The sequence below is a fragment of the Manis javanica genome, unplaced genomic scaffold (assembly GCF_040802235.1).
Source record: "Manis javanica isolate MJ-LG unplaced genomic scaffold, MJ_LKY HiC_scaffold_35, whole genome shotgun sequence".
Lineage (NCBI taxonomy): Eukaryota > Metazoa > Chordata > Mammalia > Pholidota > Manidae > Manis > Manis javanica.
Window position 1 is genome coordinate 357,697 of NW_027332181.1, and position 22,008 is coordinate 379,704.

Here is a 22,008-nt window from a genome sequence, read left to right on the forward strand (position 1 = left end):
AAGGACTGTGCTGAGCATACATGTTGGGGTATTTCTTAAGTGGCACAGATCTGGATTGGTATGTCCTGCTGACTTTGATCACAGTCAGCGTAAACTTCATGTTTATGCATCGCATTGTATTACTTGACATGTCTGATACCATTCCTCACATGACCCCAGTGGAAGCAGAGCAGGTAAATTAAGAGAAATTGCAATAAATATCTTTAAAAGCTTTTGCATATTTTTATTATTTGCATAATTTGTTATTTTGCATGCTGGTTTTATATGGGCCACCTTAGCAAAAATAGCTCTTGGATTCATTCTGGCTTACTATCATTTGGTACTAATTTACCATTTCTCAAATTAGGAGATGGCAAGTGGTGACAGTGCAGTTATTACTGAGTGCCTGGTTGCTTTTGCAAGGCTCATGCTTTATTAATATTATGAGAGAGTTTAAGTCCTAAATTGTATATCATTACAAATGCATATTATCTCTATCACTAACTTAATGGTTGAGTTTATTTTCCATTAACATAAATGCATTAATTGAAATTATAAAAGTAATTTATGGTTGCTTATAAGAGGTTCTTTACTAATTTAGTCTATAAGCAAATTTTGGAACTAATTACTTTCTTTTGCAAGGACTGTGAATAATCTTTTCTAACTACCTCTCTGGGGTTTTATTTCTAAAAGTGTTTCTGCCTTATACAAAGAGGAAATAGTGATGTCCACAGGACTGTCCAAGTAAGATAATCATTCAAGCTTTCTGGAAGTCATTCCTTTACCATAAGGAATAACCAGATTGGGGAGAACTTCATGTCCGGGAAGGTCCAGAGAGGAGATACCTTAAAAAATACAATACCTTGTGGGACCCTGAACTAATCTCAAAAGGTAACAACAGAAGATAAAATATTTTTAACTTTATGTTTAGACACCAGCACTAGAGAATTTCCAGAAACCACTGGAATGTGGTTATAGTCTGAATAAGGAAATACATAAAATTTTAACTAGGAAAAAAATGTTACTAAACTAAATGCCATGCTAGTGATGACTCACTAAAGAGAAATGAAGCAAACATGTGAAGTCCAGAATCAATACTATGGTTAGTTCCTCATTCCATTACGATAAAATAGGTCTTGAATGTAAGCTAATTTCTAAGCCACAATGCTAGGAAATAGCATTTGGGAAAAGCCTGAAAATTTCTTCTGAAACAGTAAGCAGTTTTTAGGACAGAAAAACATTTTTTTCAATATACAGACTTTCAATCATGGGTTTGTTTTTAATATTTGTATCCCTATTTTCTCTTACACTATTCCTTTGCCTCAACTTATAATCCTATTGGTCTCTATCCTAAAAATGAACACATAATGTAAAACTGTTGTTTGTTCCTGTTTTCCTCCTTATTCCAATTCTACCTTTCTTGTCTTCTTTAACAAAGATCCCCAAAGAACAATTAAACTCAGTGCTTCTGCTGCTTCACCACATGCTCAGTTCCTAAACCTTTAGAACCTGTTTTCTGCTCCTATGACTCCAAAGAAACTATTCTCTTAAGTTCACCACTAAGCAGCCACATTGAAAAGAATGAAACTGGGCTGTTCTCTTACTACAGATGGTAACAGATGTTAACTAAACATATAGTGGTGATTATCTCATAATAGAAACAAAGACTGAATCATTATGTTGTACTTCTGAAACTAACATAATGCTATATGTCAATTATGCCTCAACAATGAAAAAGAAAATTTCACCGAAGATTTACTGATTATCAAATAGAGCAGCTCTTACACCACTCCATCTGCCATACCAAGATAACATGATCAAGATTGCTCTTGACTACAGCCACAAAAATTAAGAATTATTAACAGAATTGAGATATGTGAAATCTGATTCTGAGAAAGTGGACTTTATAAAAATAACAGCCACTATACAGATAATGGCAGGTTAATACAAATTAGGTAGACATTATAATCTTTACAGTTTTATAACTTGTGTTTATTGTAAAATAGAAAAGAGGATAAATACAAAGGGAAATAATTTCAAAAAATAAAAACAGAAGTGAAAAAATAGAAATAGTTCAATTGCCTGGAATAGTGACTGGCACTAGACACTCAACAGATATTTTGTTGTTAAATGAAAGAGTAAACTGTTCTGTATAGAAAATTGTCAAGGAGTTAGACTGGCTTAGTAGAGCTTTGTTAGAAAATGTTTTTTTGAGATATATCTCAAAATACATTATTTTGATACCTAAAATATATCTTGGATATGTTTTTTTGAGATATATTAGTTTTATGGAGATGTAATTCACATACTATATAATCCACCCATTTAAAATGGACAAGTCAATGATTTTTAGTATTCATGAAGTGTGAAAACACCTCACAATCAATTTTATTTCATTGTGGCCTAGTATGTGGTCTATTCTGGAGAATGTTCCTTGTGCACTTGAGAAGAATGTGTATCCTGTTGCTTTTGGATGTAGAGTTCTATAGATGTCTATTAGGTCCATCTGTTCTAGCGTGTTGTTCAGTGCCTCTGTGTCCTTACTTATTTTCTGTCTGGTGGATCTGTCCTCTGGGGTGAGTGGTTTGTTAAAGTTTCCCAAAATGAATGCATTGCATTCTATTTCCTCCTTTAATTCTGTTAGTATTTGTTTCACATATATTGGTGCTCCTGTATTGGGTGCATATATGTTTATAATGGTTATATCCTCTTGTTGGACTGAGCCCTTTATCATTACATAAAGTCCTTCTTTATCTCTTGTTACTTTCTTTATTTTGAAGTCTATTTTGTCTGATACTAGTAATGCAACACCTGCTTTCTTCTCTTTGTTGTTTGCATGAAATATCTTTCTCCAACCCTTGACTTTTAATCTGTGCATGTCTTTGGGTTTGAGGTGAGTTTCTTATAAGCAGCATATAGATTGTTCTTGCTTTTTTATCCATTCAGTGACTCTGTGTCTTTTGATTGGTGCATTCAGTTCATTTACATTTAGGGTGCCTATTGAAAGATATGTACTTACTGCCATTGCAGGCTTTAGATTTGTGGTTACCAAAGGTTCAAGGTTAGCTTGTTTACTACCTTACTGTCTGACCTCACTTGCTTATTGTGCTGTTATAAACACAGTCTGATGATTATTTCTTTCCCTTCTTTTTTCTCCTCCTCCATTCTTCATATGTTGGGTGTTTTGTTCTGTGCTCTTTTTAGGAGTGCTCCCATCTAGAGCAGTCCCTCTAAGATACCCTGTAGAGGTGGTTTGTGGGAGGCAAATTCCCTCAACTTTTGCTTGTCTGGGAATTGTTTAATCCCTCCTTCATATTTAAATGATAAGCGTGCTGGATACACGCTTGGCCCTTGGTTCAAGGCCCTTCTGTTTCATTGCATTAAATATATCATGCCATTCTCTTCTGGCCTGTAAGGTTTCTGTTGAGAAGTCTGATGATAGCCTCATGGGTTTTCCTTTGTAGGTGACCTTTTTACTCTCTCTGGCTTCCTTTAATACTCTGTCCTTGTCCTTGATCTTTGCCATTTTAATTATTATGTGTCTTGGTGTTGTCCTCTTTGGATCCGGTCTCTCAGGAGTTCTGTGTGCCTCCATAGTCTGAGCAACTATTTCCTCCCCCAGTTTGGGGAAGTTCTCAGCAATTATTTCTTCAAAGACACTTTCTATCCCTTTTTCCTCTCTCTTCTTCTTCTGGTACCCCTATAATGCAGATATTGTTCCTTTTGGATTGGTCACACAGTTCTCTTAATATTGTTTCCTTCCTGGAGATCCTTTTATCTCTCTCTGCATCAGCTTCTATGCGTTCCTGTTCTCTGGTTTCTATTCCATCAATGGCCTCTTGCATCTTATCCATTCTGCTTATTAATCCTTCCAGAGTTTGTTTCACTTCTGTAATCTCCCTCCAGACATCTGTGATCTCCCTCCGGACTTCATCCCTTAGCTCTTGCATATTTCTCTGCAGCTCTGTCAGCACGTTTATGATTTTTATTTTGAATTCTTTCTAAGGGAGACTGGTTAGGTCTGCCTCTGCAGATCCTTTCTCAGGTGTAACTATCTTGGACTGGACCAGATTTTTTTGCCTTTTCATGATGATAGCAGTGGCTGTAGGCAGGTTGCGGGTGTGTCAGCTGGGAGAAGAAAGTCCTTTCCTGCTTGCTGGATGCCTTGCCCTTCTCCGCTGCCTGTGACGGTTACCTGTACTCCTTGAGCAGCCACCGGGTTAATCTCCTAAGCTGCTGTGGGCAGGGTGTCCGTCAGAGCAGTGCGGAGCCCTGCGGGGAGTGGCAGGCACGCCAGGTGCTCTCCTCCGTGCTAGCGGTGACCCTGCTGGGCAGCTGTGTGGCAGCAGCAGCCTTTGGGTCTGGCCCAGGTGGCTGTGCGTTGGGCTGGGATTCTGGTCGGCTCCTGGGAACGCGCCTGCTCCCTCTGGCTCCGCTGCCAGTGTGCGTGGGGCTTTTCTGCGCAGGCTTCTACCGGGTTCTGGCTTCACTGCCGCCGGTGTGCACGAGCCTTGCCCGGGCTGTTCGGCCACGCTGCTGCGGGCTGGCCCAAGCCTCTCCTGTGGCACACAGATCTGCTCTCGGTTCCTTCCAGCGCTTCCGCCCCCGGCGCGCGCTCCCACTCTCCTGCTACTGGGCCAGTGTGTCAGGGTCCGCGCCAGTTGGAGGAATGACTGGCAGGCTGCCTAGTCCTGTGAGGGGCTTCAGAGCTGCACTGCCTCTGTTTAGGGTGCCTAAGTTTCCCCGGTATTCCCAGCTGCCGGGACAACTTCGTCCAGCTGTGGGGTCCCTGTCTCTTTAAGACTTGCAGAAAGCATTCTCGCTTTTCTTTTGTCTCAGGGGTGCTGGTTGTGGGGACCTGCCCACAGGTTTTGCTTTTCCGTTTCTCTAATATCCAGCACCCCGTGCACCTTGTGTCTGCGTTCCAGGTGCGGATTTCTAGAGCTGGTTGTTTAGCAGTCCTGGGCTTTCACTCCCTCCCCGTTCCGACTCCTTTCTTCCCGCCGGGTTTTGGGGTGGGGGAGCATTTGGGTCCCGCCTGGCCGTGGCTTGTATCTTACCCCCTTCATTTGATGCTGAGTTCTCACAGATGTAGATGTATCCTGGCTGTTGTACTGCATCCACTGGTGTCTCTTTTAGGAATAGTTGTATTTATTGTATTTTCATAAATATATATGTTTTGGGGAGGAGATTTCCTCTGAACTACTCATGCCGCCATCTTCCCATCCACAATCAATTTTAGAATACTTTTATCACCTCCAAAAGAAACCTCATACCCAACAGTAGTCACTCCCCCCATTTTCCTCCTACCCACCAGCCCTAGGCACCACTAGTCTACTTTACATCTCTGTAGATTTTGCCTATGCTGGACATTTCATATAAATTGAATTATACAATATGTGGCCTTTTGGGCCTGGCTTCTTTCAGTTAGCATGATATTTTCAAGTTTCATTCATATTGTAGCATGAATCAGTATTCATTACTTTTTATTGCCAAGTAATAAAAACTACTCTTTAGACATTCCACATTTTATTTGTCTATTCACCAGTTCACAGACATTGGGGTTGTTGCAATTTTTTGGCTTATAAATGTGTTATGAAAATTCACATATAAATTTTTGTGTTGACATGTTTTCATTTCTCTTGGATGTATCAGTGGAATTGCTGGATCATATGATAACTGTTTAACATCTGAGGAGAAGGCAGTTGGTTCAAAGTGGTTGTACTAGAAAATGCTTTCTTGATGAAGATTTAGTATTGTTACTCTGCCCTATATATGTCACTTTTTAAAATGGTTTTTAACAATAAACCAAGTCAAAATGTTACTAGTCAAAATGTCTGACATTCTATCATCTTATTTCTCCTCTACTGGTTAAATCTTACTAAGCTTTCAAAGTGTAGCTCACATGCCACCTCTTCTAAGGAGTCTTCCCTACTTTCTCAGTCATAATAGCTCCCTTCCTCCTCTGAACTGTCATACAATTTTATTTGCATATTTACCACAGCCTGTGTCACCCTATCCTAACTGCACTTAATAATATATGTGTCAGTATCTTCCACTAAACTTTAGTTTCCTTTATGGTAAAAATTACATTTTATACCTAAGTTTACAGTAAAGATTATTATGAAGAATGTAGCACTTGAGATAATGAAAAGGGCTCATGGAAAAGATGAAAGTAAATGTCATACATAGAGATTTACAGAAAATTATCTACAAGATAATACATTTAATAAAAAAAATTTGAAATAATATTATAAATATATTCTGGTATTTGTTGATGAGTAACAAATAAAATATATCTCAAAACTTACATAACAAGCAAAAATAATGGCTTAGATAAGAAAAAAAAGGACTTTCCTAAAACTGTTAAATAAAAATGATCACTATATAAGTCTATGTATCTATATTTTATTAAATCCTATTAGTTAGTAGAATGACTGAATGGACTCATCTATGCTATTATAGAAAATTGATTGTAAAATGTCTCTAAATTACAAAGTTTAAAATAACAAGGAGAAAGCTTTATTTTAATCTTCTTTATTTGAATATACTAACATGTAAACAATTGGCTTGGCTTAATAAGAATTTGTGGGTGGGGGGGCTAAAATATCTATTCATTTTTTAAAATTGTGGTAACATACATGCCATAGAATTTACTATCTTAACCATTTTAAAGTGTACAGTTCACTAGTCTTATATACATTCATAGAGTTTTACACCAATCTTCAAGAACTCTGTTCATCTCATAAAACTGAAACTCTGTACCCATTTAACAACAACTCCCCATTCCTCCCTCCCCACCGCCAGCCCCTGGCAATCACCCTTCTACCTTCTGTCTCTATGAGTGTGACCACTCTAGGTACCTCATGTAAATGGAATCATACAGTGAATGGCAGGTGAATGGATATATAAACTGTGGTAAATTCAGACAACAGAATACTATTCAGTAAAGAAAGGAACTATCAAGCCATAAAAATATAGAGGAATCTTAAATGCATATCACTAATTGAAAGAAGCCAATGTGAACAAGGCTACCTACTGCATGATTCTAACTATATGACATTCTGGAAAAGGCTAAACAATGGAGACAGTAAAAAGATCAGTGGTCACCTGGGGTTAAGGGGCAGGGATGAATAGGTGGCACACAGATGATTTTTAGGGCACTGATACAATTTTGTATGATGCTACAAAAGTGGATATATGTCATTATACATTTGTCAAAGCCCTAATACAAATCATGGACTTTGGGTAATAATGATGTGTCAACGTAGGTTCATCGATTGTAACAAATGTACCACTCTGGTGTGGGATGCTGATAGTGGGGAAGCCATGCATGAGTGTGGGCAGTGGGTATGTGGGAACTCTGTACTGTCCACCAATTTTGCTATGAATGTAATACTGCTCTAAAAAAAAAGTCTATTTAAAAAAAAAAGAGGGAGGGCAGAAGTACTCTCAGAGAATTCAGTGAAGGGATCAGAGAAGTTGGAGGTTAAGGATTAGGATAAGGTTCAAGGGAGCCAAGACAGTCAAGTTTCAAGATATAGGTAATTATCACAGAATTCTGAATAGAGCACAAAGGCACAAAGGAGAGAATACTAACTAGGTATGGCAATTAGAGATGGGTGATGATATTAGCAAGGGCAGTTTTCACTACGTGGTGCGGCAGAAGTCAGAGTACGGGGTTGAGGGGAGGGGAGGAATGCTTAAGAGGCAGCAAATGCATATTACTTTCTAATGAAGTTTGGATCCGGATTGTATAGAGAGGGAGAGGGAAGTTAGATAGAGACAGATCAAAGGTACAGGGAAATGGGTTGGCACTGAAGAGGAGGCAGAATATTTTGTCCTGAAATGAGAGTGAAAAGATTAGTGAGGATGAAGATTAAATTTGTAGATAGATGATGTGAGACACACAGAAAGAGACACAGACAATAAAGGGGACAGGGCCTCTTCAGCAGTGGAAGGTAAGACCTAACATGACCTCATTTTTGCACTCCTAGAAGTAGTAGCTGGAGAAGCTGTCTTCTATTATACAGGCCTTAGATACGACATTAAATTATTCTATAACCATATTGGAAATCTTAAGGCTATTCAGTTCTTCTGTACCTTTTATCCCTGTAAAGACCAAAATGCAGGTCCCTTTTATCACCTATTCTCCCCAAATCCTGTCTGCTCTTCCCACCATTCTATTCTTTCTCTCTCTGATTGATTCTACTATTGCTGCATTCTTCCCCAACACATTATAGCATACCACCTGAAACTCTGGTTCCAGGGTTAAATAAACTCTTACTTTCTCAAATTCTTTACTTAACACTCTACTCATTGCCTAACTGAAACCTGGCTATCTCATGAAGATACTAGTTGTACTGAGGACAGAATAGATGATGCTTATTCTCCACCCGCATCTTCTACAGAAGGCAGTGCTAGCACTTTCCTAACTCCTCAATGACCATTGTAGGCTGTTAACTGCTCTGCTTTCAAGTTTGAGGCTTAAAGGCTTGAAGCACATGATATTTGGCTATGTCACACTCTTCCTCCCAGTTAATGTCACCTAATGTACCTATGTTTTTTATCTTTCTCTCTTCATCCCAACAGCTGCAATCATACTGGCTCTAACACCATGCAAATAACTAACAGCCTAGACTCAGAGTTCTTTGCCCTATGCCTATCTTCATACCAAGTCAGTAACACTCATACCCTGGAATCTTGCCACCTCTCCAGGACTACTTTACTGAAGGAATTTCAAGCATTAATATCTCTGAGCATATCTCCTACCCTACCAAATCTGTCACAGCTTCATTCCTTTTGTATGTACCCTCCTTTACAATCACTGAGCCCTTCATCTTTCAACCATCTTTTATTTTCCTGATTTATCTTCCTGGCCTGGTTTTTCCCCTTATGAAGTGTAGACCCCTTGATGATTCCTTAAATTCTTTCTCACCAGCACTCTTAATCCCCTTGCCTCCTTGGCCTTTCCACATACCTACAAACTTCTAAACCTTGATCAATCCTATCATCCATTTTCTCTTATCTCAAACCTCTGAGCACTGCTGGGGGCAAATGCATGCACATGCACATTGCTATCACTAAAATTCATGTTTTAAATGCCAGTTGGGCCTTTTCGGTGTGTCTTTGATCAGCTTCCTCTCCTCTTCCTTATAGAAGCTTTTCTGATCTTTTATCATTATCCTCATGTCCTTTACTCCACCTCCTCTGTTGGTAAAGACAAAGCTAAGGTCTTCAGATGAGAATTCTCTTATATTGCAGTCCTAAACCAACTTACTGACTTTGCATGAGCCAATCCCCTGCTTTTGGCTCCCTAAACTGTACAGCACCAAAGCAAGTCTGGACTCCTTGAAATGACCTTTCTCCGCTAGCAATAATACACCACTACTTTAGGTTGTCCCCCTAATTCACTGGAGATCTGTCCCCAGAGCCCCATGGATGCCTGAAACCATGAATAGTACCAAACTTTACATTTACTTATACATACATAACTATGATAAAGTTTAACTTAAAAATTGGGCACAGGAAGAAATTAACAGTAATAAAATGGAACTGTAACAATAGTACTAAAATTTATGTCAATGTAGTCTCTTTCAAAATATCTTACTGCCTTTTATTCACCCTTCTTAAAATGATGATGTGAGATGGTAAAATGCCTACATAATGATATGAAGTGAGGCAAGTGACATAGGTGTGACGAAGTGGTAGGACCTTCTGACAATATGGCAGGAGGATCATCTGCTTTAATATCATGGTTCACCGTGGGCAAATGAAAACGTGGAAAGTAAAGCTGTAGATGGGGTGGGGGCTAATGTATGCTCCCAGCACTCCCGGCACACACACCAGGCTGGTTCTTGCACTCTGTATACTATTCCTTCTATGTCCCATTTCCTTCTCCAGCTAGACTTTTTTCAAAACACTGCTAAGGAATGCTCTTCCATGACACTTTCCCTAGACATAACTCCTTATCCCCCAAAAAAAGTCAGTTAAATACTTCTACCTACCTTATCTTGAATGTTTTTCACTACTGAAAATTTTACATTGCATGGAAATGTTTCATAAAGGTAGGTAAAAGAATGAATTTGGGTGAAATGACAGGTAGAAACAACTAGAGGAATTGAGTGAGAAGTGAAATCATAGTGAGCAAAGATTTCATTCACTTAACAAATAACCAACATTTATTAAGGACATAGTATACATAGTAAGTGTTGGAGTGAAATGGGTTGGGGTTGTACTTTGGGATAATTGTAGGCATAAAGCTGATGAGACGTTTGATCTGAATCTTTAAGGATGACTGGAATTTGAATTATCTAAAAGAATGGTGAAGAAGAGGTGGGAAAAGGAGAGAGTTCCAAGGAGACAGAAATGCATGCACATTTGCCTAAAATAAGCTGATCAGTCTTGGCTAAAACAGGAGATTTAGGAAATAAAATGACAAGCTTAGTTACAGAATCTTGGAGTTAGAAAGGGCCTTAAGAATTAGCTAGGTTACCCATCCTTCTAATTAAGTAACATTCTTGACAACATGGACAATGTACTGAGGTAGCCCATTCGCTACGCTACTCTTCTGCTAGAGATTATTTTTTCTAATAATATACTGACCAGAAACATGATACCTTCTTTAACAGCTCCCCACTGGTCCGAGTTCTATCCTCTGATACACCCAGCATAAATCTATTCCCTCATTATGGGATAGTCTTTCAAATATCTTTCATTTAACTGATGTGTGATCTTGAATGAAATACATTGCTTTTCTGAGAATCAACTTTCTCATCTAAGAGTGGAGTAGTAGAGGTTAACTCTTCCATGATACCTGTTTGCCTGTTTTCTTTATTGTGATTGAATCCTTTGCTAGGCACATGGACACCCAGCAAAGACTGTATTTCTCAACCTTCCATGGACTAGATGTAGTCCTGTACTTAACTTTTGGTTAATGTGCTTTGAGCAAATACCTATTCCTCTTCTCTTCTTCCCAGTGGCTGGAGTTCAAATGTGGGGTGAGACAAGTTGGTCTCTATGGATGAGAACAATACCCTGGGTATAATAGAGCAAGATGATAAAAAGTCAGAGCCCCTGACAATGTGATGGAGCAGAGACACCACTTAAATGAAAGAAATAAACTTCTATTCTGTTTAAGCCACTTGTTATTTTTTAAATAACTATTTTGCAGTACCTGACATATATCTAACCCAATAGTATGTAATACCTCATAAAAGGGATTTTATAAGGATTAAATAAAATTAGGAATGTATACATATATACAAGGGTTTTTTTAGTTTTTGAAGACCCATTATCTTCTCTCTTGTGACTACCTTAGTCCCATGTAATTACATTATTCAAGATTCCTCAGAATCTTAATATATTTCCTTGGTCTCTATTTGATAATATCTCTGAAAGGCAGACACCCCCAAATTGAACATTAGTTCTTTATAAGTTGTGTACATAGAACACAAAACAGATCTTTTCTGCAAATATCTGCATTTTTCAATAAGTATTCATGAATTGCCTACTGTGCTAGGTTTAGTGATACAATAGTGTATATTAACTAACTGGTGTAAAATGGCATTAATATTTTTACAAGGCACAACTACCCAGTAATGAAACTGAATTTTGAAGACTTATTACTGGAAAGTCACACCTTGAAAAAAAAATATGCATGAGTATGTTTCTTATCTTTCATATTCAATAACCTTGGGGCAAATCTAGAGGGGCCAGGTCTAGTTGTGCCACATATTGGAACCAGTTTTCTGACATTGTGCAGGGAAAATGGAAGTTCCATGGCCAGGATCCTCACCTGATCCTAATATACCCACTGCCTATGTGCAATGATGTAATACATAGCCTATTGCACAGGCACATGCTTGCATACCCATTGGCAATAAACCATTATTGCCAGTGTTGCTATAAAAAGAGCTCTGCCAGGTGCTAAGGCAGAGGAGAGCAGAGTCTGGAGAGGAGAACAAAGGAGCAAGACAGCAGGAGAGAAGAGAGAAGAGGCTGGGAGAAGTGGAGACAGAGCCTGGAGTGGAGGCAGTGCCTGGGGCAGAGGCTGAGCCGGAGGCAGAGACAGAGACTTGTTTACCTGCAGACTACTGGGTGCAGAAGGGGTTCCAACACTTGACCTACCACCATGAGAATAAAGCTTGGTATAAGTCTCTTTTTACCCCTAACATTCAATTGTCATTATTCAGTCTCACTGAATCCAGAGCTGAAACCCACTTTGGCATGGAGCTACAGCCTGTTATTCAGAAAAAGTCATATTACATATATTTTTTCTACTATTTCATTAAAACATAAAAATGAGAGAACATGCAACATAAAATCTGAGACATAGCAGAGTTTAGTTATCAAGAATGTACTGTGGAGCCAGACTGCCTCCACAGTTCTGCCACTTTGAGCTGTTTCAGTACAATTTTTTTATCTCTCATCAGGAATGATGGTAATAACAGTTGCAGTAATAGTACCTTTCTCCTAGGATTATTTTGAGGATAAAAAAGTTTAGAAAAATTCCTGGCCCATGGGGAAAGTGCTCAATAAATATCAGCTATCATTATGATAGCTATAATAATAATAATAATAATAATATGTGAATAGAGGACCCCATTTCTGGTCAGGGCATAAAGAATTCTGTGCCATAAGGAGAAAAGGGGTCCAAAATGGCAGTGTAGGAAGATCCTGAACTCCCCTCTTCCCAAGGACACATCAATCTAGAGCTACAGATTTATCATTTCCATCTGAAACATAATGGAATACTACTCAGCCATGAAAAAGAATTTTATCTTGCCATTTGCAACATAATGGATTGTCCTTGAGGGCCTTATGCTAAGTGAAATGAATCCCAGAAAGGCAAATATCACATGATCTCACTTATATGTGGAACCTAAAAAATAAAACAAACAAAATAAAACAAAATCTGGACCCACAGATACAGAGAACAGACTGGTGGTTGCCAGAAGGGAGGGGATTTGGAGAGGTCAGCAAATGGGTTAAGGGAATTAAGAAGTACAAGCTCCCAGTCATAAAATAAATGTCATGGGGATATAATATACATCATGGGGAATATAGTCCTAACATTGTTATTTGTAAGGTGACAGATGGTAATCAGACTTACTGTGGTGACCATTTTGCAACATATACAAATGCTAAATCATTATATTGTACACCTGAAACTAATACAATATTGTATGTCACTTATACCTCAAAAAAAAATTCTGTGCCATGTGGTCAAACACATTTTCTAATATTGGTTATTTTTTATATTTGCTACTTAAGCCTTAAAAATACATATGCCTTTTCATTCAATAATTCCATTTCTAGTGTTAATCCTAAATAATAATGGATGCACACAAAATTTGGCTATAATGATGCTCACTGTTGTATGCTTATAAAAGTATTTAAAAAAGAAAGCAAAGAAGACTACCTTGAAAGGGGCTTGGTTCAATAAATCATGGAAATAACATACAATGGAATGGCAGACATCAATTAAAAATAGTTTTACAATTTAATAATGGTTTGTGAAAAAAACAGATAAGTACAGCATTTTAAATATTAATAATAGTGATTACCTCTAGTTGGTTCATTTTTATGCTTTTTTGGTTCTTTTTCTTTTCTACTTGCTATGTTTTCCATATGAATCTTATTAGTTTTGAGTTATGGAAAAGAATTCCTAAAAAGAAGTGCACAGTGCGCAGTGAACTAAAATCTTCAAAACATGAAGGCATACTCTGGCCAAAGACAAGAAATCCCTTTAGCTTGTTTATAAAGTAAAAGGTCTAATACACAGATATGCTCATTAACTTCCTGGGCACTCCCTGAATTCACGTTTTTTTATCATAAGCTCATGTGAAACTTCGAAAAGTATTTAGCTATGAGCACAAAAAAGAATGAACAAAATGAGGCAAACTTGGGAATCCTCCAAAATACAGGAAAATTTTTTTCTTACTATTCCTTTATTAAAGCAGACCAGGTGTTAAACCTGCTCTGACAGTCTTAATAAACCTCAAAAGTGATTTAAATGATTTCACAAGGGAAGAGTGCTCTGAAAAGATTTAAGTAATGTTTTTTGGAAAGGTCTTCAAAACACTTTTTTAGGCAATAATTTGGCTTCAGTTTATATGATTACTATAATAATACAATGTATTTTCTGAATGTTTTATTAACTATGGTATATAAAATCTGCCCATTTTAATATTTATTACAAATATTATTATACAAAGATTACCTTTTAGTCTTTTTATTTTTTTCTAACCTCTTTAATGGACACATCTTCCCAGGAGAAACTGGGTCCTTATAAAATTAATTTTCACTAGTAACATTTAAAAAGGCAAAATGATGTAAGGAAATTCTAGATGAAAAGTTCAGTAAGCAGGCTTATTTCCAATAGAACAAAATAAAAGAAATCCATAATAAATACATCTCCACCTGCTTATCAGACTCACTGTTACACTCACATATTGTCTCAGCGTAATATGTTAAACATACAGTTTATGTCCTCATACCCTCTGCCCATGATATATTATATTCCCCATAACAGGACAAAATAAAACAATTCATCTTGACTTTATTCTGTCATATGAGCAAGGCATCTGTCATAGCATTATCATTTCATCAGTCACTTACATGAGAAATATCCAAGTTCAAGTTCTTATTAGCTTCTGCCTGGGTTATTTTAGAAGAGTCCTAATTTCTCTCCCCATTTCTAATCTACTCCCATTTGAATTCAAAGAGCATCAGCCTGCCTGCCAGCTTAAATACCACTTTAGTCACATTACAACTTAGTGCAAGAATCTTAAATTAATTTTCATTCTATGGGCAGTGAAAAGCAAACTCTTTTTAATGGCATTCAGTCTTTATCTTCCACTTCTGTCCAATGCGAACTCTCTTTGCAATCAGGCCAATCGATCACCAACTCCTATTCATGACTTACTCAAGCTGTCCACCCACCCTTACTTCCTTGTCAATGAAAATGCATCCTTCCAGAATGCTCAACTGAAAAGCTAATATAGTTTTCAGTAACCATTACAACTGTAAATAAACTCTCTACCTTCAGAATTTCAACAACACTCACATATTGTCTGCCCCATTGATTAGGCACTAAATTGTACTGTCTCCTACTCACATGATTACACATCTAATGATCTAATTTTACTAAGAGGAGGTAATTCCCTTATGGGCCTTTATATTTGTTGTGCTTCTCATAGTCCTTGAGAGAGAGCTAGAAATATGGTAAATGCTCAATTACTATTTAGTGAACAATAGATGATCTACATCTTTAGTTTTTGTGCAAAGCCCAATATATTTATAATTTGCTTATACCTCTAAGGCTTTTCTCTAACAAAATGAATTATTATCTTATGTAGGCTCATGCATTAGGGATCCCCAAGGCCACCCCCAGGGTCAGTGATCCTTTAGGAGGACTCAGAGGACTCAGCACCTAGCTGTACTCATGTATAGGATTTATTACAGTGAAAGGATACAAAGGCGAATCAGCCAGGGAAAAGGTGCATGGAGAAAATTCCAGAGAACCAGTGGAGTCTCCCAGAACACAATTTCTCTAGCATCAAATTGTGACAACACATGCTTTCTATCAAGGAAGCTCATTAGATATGCAGTACCTGGGAAGTTTTTTTTTAAAGGGTTGGTCATGTAGGCACCTGCTGCCTAGCATAAACCAAAATTCTAGACTCTCAGAAAGTATTCAACATAAACAACACTGTTGGTAGTCTAGGCACAGCTGAGCCACTCTAAAGTTTTACTATCAGTGTAGAGAACTACTGACCATTCAAGTTTCCAGATGCCAGCAAAAGCATGTAAGCAGGCCTTTCTAAGGAAAGTAGTCTAGCCTGTTATGTTAACCCTTTTCTATGTAGTTCATTTTTATGGGAGGAATGTTACAGTGGTAACTATATTTGATTTATAAGAGGCACACAAAGTGACTTTTGAAAAAATTAATATTTAGCATTTAATTAGAGATGCACTGCCTAGATTGACACCCCAAAATTAGAAGTTTTGCTATTTTTAAGTAATTCACATCCTTTAGATATTTTGGGTTTTCCTTTTTTTTCTTGTAGAATGAGATCTTTTTCAACACTCTCATAGCTGTCAAAGGAATTGAGTATTAACAACTAAAGGAAACAAGCTCCTTGTCTTTTCTTCAATTGGTACCACAGCACTGCAGTAGTTGTTTTAGGTTCATCATCTTACGAAACCCTCACAACAACCCCAAATGCCAGTGATGATTTCTATTTTATAGCTGGAAGTTTTGAGAGGCTAAGAACCCACCCAGGTTTATGAGGGGAGAGCTGGGATTTAGGTTCTGATCTGCCTCATTCCAAACCTTTGCACTTAGCTTTCTACGAGCTACCTCTACCTAAAAAGTCGTAAGCTTCTTATGAATCATTTCCCTCCTAACTATAGAGATCTGTTTTTCTTTTTTAGTTGTTTGGTTACAGAGCACTATTCTTAACTTTACTGACTTTAATTAAATTCAAATTTTAGTTGGAAGAGAAAGGGGGTAAATTTAACCCCAGATACTCTGAGTTTTCCTTTCCAACTCTCGCAAATTACAAATCAGATTATACACACTGCTTGTTAAAACCATTAGGAAGCTCCTTTTTCAGCACAGTACACAATTTTCTCCATTTTATCTGACATCAATCTGTTTGAAATAAGACATATCAGGATCATGGCATTTCACTCTTCAGATGTGGGGACCTTGGGAAAGTTATGATTTCTGAATCTGTTTATCCACCCACAAAATGGGAATCCCTACCTCACAGACTTGCTGTGAGAATTAATAAGTAAGATAATATATTTAAAGGGCCCAGCCTATATATATTTGCGGAATAAACGACTGCCTCCAACATTGTAATAACTGACCGGTGAGTAGCAAAGCCAAATCAATAATCTGAGGGAGAAAGGACGTAGTAGGAAGTACCCTGACCACCAGGTGTCACCACTGGCCCAGAAGAGCTGGTCTAACTGCCAGATAAGGGGGTGGGACCCTGCAGCAAAACAGAGTAAGACTCAGGGTTAAGACTGTCACTTGAACCTACAGGATATTCAAGAATTGACTTCGAATTTTCAGCATAAGCGGGGGTACAATATTGAGCGCACCATTCTAAGTTACACTATTCTCTTAGTGGTGTGTTAAAAATTATTACAGTACAATTAATTAGCTGAATAACCATAGATTTGTCATCTCAGTTTAATTTTAAAAGCCATCCTTGGCTGACTGTTTTTTAATTCTGAGAAGTAAGTGTTTCATACATCCTTTGGCCTATTAGACATTTATGTTTCTGGCTTTCATAGACTTCAATATTGCCACCACTGACAATTTTATGGGCCTAAGTTCACAACCCACTGACATTATTTCCTTTACATTATTAATAGGGATGACAGGTAAAAGAAAAGCAGAATGAATATTTTTAGGGTCACAATAAAGTCGATGTACGGTAAATTTAGGAAAATAAGTATTAACTATTAAGCTTTTCCACTGATCTCAGGAATTTAAAGGCTCATTTTTAAAAAATCTGTAAATTTTCCATTTTCTTATGGAACACTTACCTTAGGGTAAATATGTTAACCTAGAATAACCCTGACATTGCTCAAGGAACGCTACCACTCCTGCCTTCAATCTATAACCTGCCAAGGACTCTCCCTGAGAGTGTCCAGAGGCTCCCTTCAAAATGAGGGCATGGTCTGGGCTCTCCTAGTTCTAAGTCCTCCACGCGGAGAGCCACTAGCGGCCACTTTAAGATTGGTTATTCAGCGAGGGAGAGCGCGTAACTGGAGATGCAGCTCTCCGATGAAGCACAGACTGTTGTCCCGTGGGCCAGGGAACACATGACCAGGCCGACCCCGGCTGCATCCTGGGCTCTCCAGTCCCCGAGGAACCAACAAGGGAGGAGTTAGGCTGGCACAGGCTTCAGTTCAGAGCGGGCATTCTCGGAACTCGAGCAGTTTGGGTTATTTTTGCTTTTGTTTTAACAACAGCTCAAGTTCCACTTTGCATTTCACAAACAAATCGAAACGTCTTAAGAGAAACCAGAAGCATCTTTTCCCTTCTGGCCATTGCTTCCATGCCTAGAGAACTTAGGAGGGAAGCGCAGATACCAGGAACCATTTAGAATTAGGAGAGCAAAAGGAAGCCCATCCCAGCCGAGGTGGACCCATTTGTGAAGCACTTTCTGCGGATCAATAAATTCCTGCCTGGTTTCAGACTGATCTCTAAAGAGCAGCTCACGAGGCTGGCCACGCTCCTGGAGCAAATGGGCCAAGAAAGAGATGCAGCCCATCAAACAAGCCCCCGCGGGGCGGACGCGAGCGCAGCGGCTCGGAGGAGCTGGCGGCGCGGAGGGCGCGTTACCTGGAGGACTCGGCGGTGAAGCTGCCGCCGTCCAGCAGCCGCATCTTGCAGAAGAGAACCCCGTTGACGAAGGGCACCGAGGAGAGCTCCTCGAGCTCAAAGTCCACCTTAAACTTAAACTTCTTCTTCTTCATCATCGTGAGAGCCAGACGCCGGCGAGCGGGATGTGGGGGCGGCCCCAGGGGGCGCGCGGGCCGGCGCCGCCCCCTCAGCTCGCCAGAGCCCTGGGCCCGCTCGACTCCACGGCCGGGGCCGCGAGCTGCGCGCGGGGGCGCGGCCGGGGGACGCCGCGGACCGGCCGGGGCCGCCGCCGCCGTCGCCGCCCCTCGCAGCAGCCGGGGCCGGAGCGCGGCGGCGCGGACCCCGCCCGTCCGCGGGGAGCGGTCGTGCTGCAGCTCGCCTGGGCGGCGGGCGCCCTTTCGGTGCGCAGCTCGCTGCCACCGCCACCGCCGCCGCCGCCGCCGCCGCCGCCCGTCCGAGAGCCGGCGATGTGAAGCTTAGAGAGCGGCCGCTGCCTGAGCGCCACAGGGCCCGAGGTGCCCCCAGCGGCGGCAGCCGGCAGCGCACCGCGGGGCGGAAGCGGGAGGGCGGGCTAGGAAATTCGGGCCGGCGGGCGCTTCGCCGGGAAACTGCCCCGCGACGGCAGTTAGCGCGTCACGCTTCTCTCGGGTTAAAGAAAGACAAACCCAACCAAAAGGGAGCTTCCTTCTACAGCTTCCTCTCGGCCTTTCTTTCCGTTTTTGCTCCGCCCCCTCTGTCCTTCCCCCTCCAGTGATATTTTTTTTCCCTTGGGTTTGAGAGTCATGGGTTAGTAATAGGGAGAATCAGAATCACCAAGACGTTTTCGTCAAATTGAAATCCTAAAACTAAAATTTCCTTTGGGTACTGTAAATTCATGAGCCTTCTAAAGTAAAATGAGGACAAAGTAGGAAAAAGGAAAGGGATTAACTTGTGTTGAGGACCTACCAAGTGCCCAGGCTCTGTACTGCTACAGGCATTTTCTCTTGTTTATACTTTAGTTTCTGTCACCCAGAATAAAAGAGTACAGAAGATAAAATAAAACCTTCCCTTATAAAAGTTGGCTGTCCATACTGACCACTGAAAAGCCTAAACATAGTCTCCGCAGATGCATATCAATTACCTGCTTTCTATAGGCTATGTTGTTACAATGTATGTTGCTTACTTGGTTATATAATGTTTGTGTTTTCAAACCAAGTTACTGTCCTTTTAACTCATATTCCCTCGCAGTAATCTCTGAGAGGGTGTAATTGAAGAGGTTCTCCTTCCCAGGTCACTCATTTATTCGTGCAGTCCTGTAAAAATATTTCTCAATCACTACAATGTTAAAAACAAAAGAAACCTGAAGAATTTTATAATCTAGTGAGGGAGACATAAGTAAATCACATTAAAAAAAAACACACAAAAAACCCTAGCATCAAGGTGTGTTTGTTCAGAATGAAGAAGCAATTTGTCTAGAACTCAAAAGAGGAAGCAATTAATTAGTAACCAGTGTTCTGAATTTCAAAGAATGAATAGGATTTAAGACAAAGTGGGAGGGAGGTGTTTCAGGTGGAAAAAACGGAATAAAGACTCAGAGGCAGATCTTAGGAATTTGGGCTGGGGGGTTGGTAGTTGTTGCAAATGGAAGGATGCCTTTTTATGGCTGAATAATATGTAATAAAGCTGGTTCCCCAGCAGGGCCAAGCAGGAGAGGCAGTGGGAAGAGCTAGGGAGATTTTAAGGTTTGTAACTTGTATAACTAGATGGATGTTAATTCCATTGACTGAACTTTGGAATCAGGAGGAGAGTGGGTTTGGAATGGAAGAGATAATGAGTTGAAGAATACAGTTGAGTTGAAGAATACAGTGTGCCAGGCACTATGCTGGAGACTAGAGATACATGTGGACAGGACACACAAGTTTATCAATAATGGAAGTTAACATGGATGTGCAAAGTTAACATGAATCAATTAGAGAGAGACAGTGAGAGAGAGATCTTCATGATCCATAGAGTGCAGAGGAGGGAGTTTCTAGAAAGTGCTGCAGAACAATTGTGGAGGATTTGGACTGAAAAGAAGCTATTAAATTGAAAAACCAGGAGGTCATTGGTAATCTAGGCAAGAGAAATCACCATAGAAGGTGGTGGCAACATTAGATTAAAATCGCCTGGGAAGTGAATGGAAGGTAGTAATGAGGAGTGGGTGACTAAAAGTTTATTTTTTTCTGACTTTTGTCAGCGAATGAGGGCAGTAGCTACAGAAGGAGAGTTCAAGCTTTTTCAATGACATTCAGGTACTATCCAAGATTTATTGAGAGCCTAATTTGTGCCACGCACGTTAATAGGTCCTAGGGATCTAAAATGCAGTCCATGTTCTATATTACTGTGCCTATTAAGTAAGCAGGCAGTTGCAGTACTATGTAACGTTGAGTTCTGTCTATATATCATGGTGAGTAGAGGCTGCTGTAGTAGCATATAATAACATCTAACGAGGATAAAAAGGCTTATGGAAGGCTCTCTGGGGTAAGTGACTCTTGAACTGATGTCCGAATGATGAGAGTGGGGGTAGGAAGTGGTTTCCAGGAAGAAGGTGGTGCGTGTGCAAAGGCTCCGAGGAAGAGAGGCCATGTTGCAGGAGGAACTGAGAGTAGTTCAGTCTGGCTGCAGCTTAGACTGTGGTGTTGTGATGGGGCTGTAGAGAGCCACTGAAGTTTTAAAACACGAATGACATATTCTGATTTGCATTTTATAAAGCTCTCCAAGTACAGTAAAGCTGGAGGAAGGGAGAGAGGCTAGTACTCGTTTTTAGACTCATGGTTTGAGTATTAAACACCTTGTATAAGTCAAGATCCAGGCAAAAATTAGACATCATACTCTAAGTGTTTAAAGAAAGTTTATGAAAGGACTCCTTACAGAACTGAGGGCAGGGTCAGGACCCACTGTCTGATGGGGAGTGCAGAGAAGGGGGGATAAATATCCTGACTACTTTCTCCTCCTGCTTTCTGCTATCATGTCACTTTCTGCTGGTCCCTCCCATGATCCAAAACCAAAGCCAGAGGGCAGAGGGATGTGATGAAGCAGTTCACAGAGGATGGCCTCCTGGGACACAGAGAAGGGCAGAGAGTGGATGGAGGTAAAGAGACAAGAAGCTACCAGCGCACAGCTGATTTAAGCAGGGTTCACTTCAGGAACCCAAAACCACTCTAGATATTTTAAAAAACTAAGGGATATCAGTCAAGCAATTCAGTGTTTCTGAAACCTGTTGAAGGAGGGGTGGAGTCAATAGACTACTGAATTAAAGGTCACATCATTTGTGGCAAATATTCCTAGTGTTCACTAATACCTGGTCCTCCTTTATTTCCTGGGCATATGGGGGTTTCTATTTCCTGATACTCTTGCAGTCATGTGGGGCCATGTGACTAGCTCTAGCTACTAAAATTTGAGAAGTCATTGCCAAGATGAGATAGTGAAAACCCTTTGAGCAATTCTCTAAACTTTCTCTTCCCTGTTGCAAGTCATGGAGGAAACCTTGGATTAAGATGTAGTAGCCACAGACTGAAGAACCCAGATCACTGAGTCAGCACATGGAGAATTACTGCCCACTCCTACAGTAAACATTTTTTCCCCAGTTTTAATTGAGGTATAAATGACATATGACATTG

General features: G+C 39.9%; 1 protein-coding gene across 1 annotated transcript in view; it reads right to left on the bottom strand.

Annotated features, from left to right (window-relative positions):
* EEIG2 (EEIG family member 2) overlaps positions 1-18,794 on the bottom strand; it is a 68,299-nt gene extending 49,505 nt beyond the window's left edge. The window contains exon 1 of the mRNA XM_037001589.2: positions 18,350-18,794. Coding sequence (XP_036857484.1) covers positions 18,350-18,486 — 137 coding nt within the window. The 5' untranslated portion in view covers positions 18,487-18,794. The remainder of the gene's footprint in view (positions 1-18,349) is intronic.
* Positions 18,795-22,008: the final 3,214 nt, after the last annotated feature.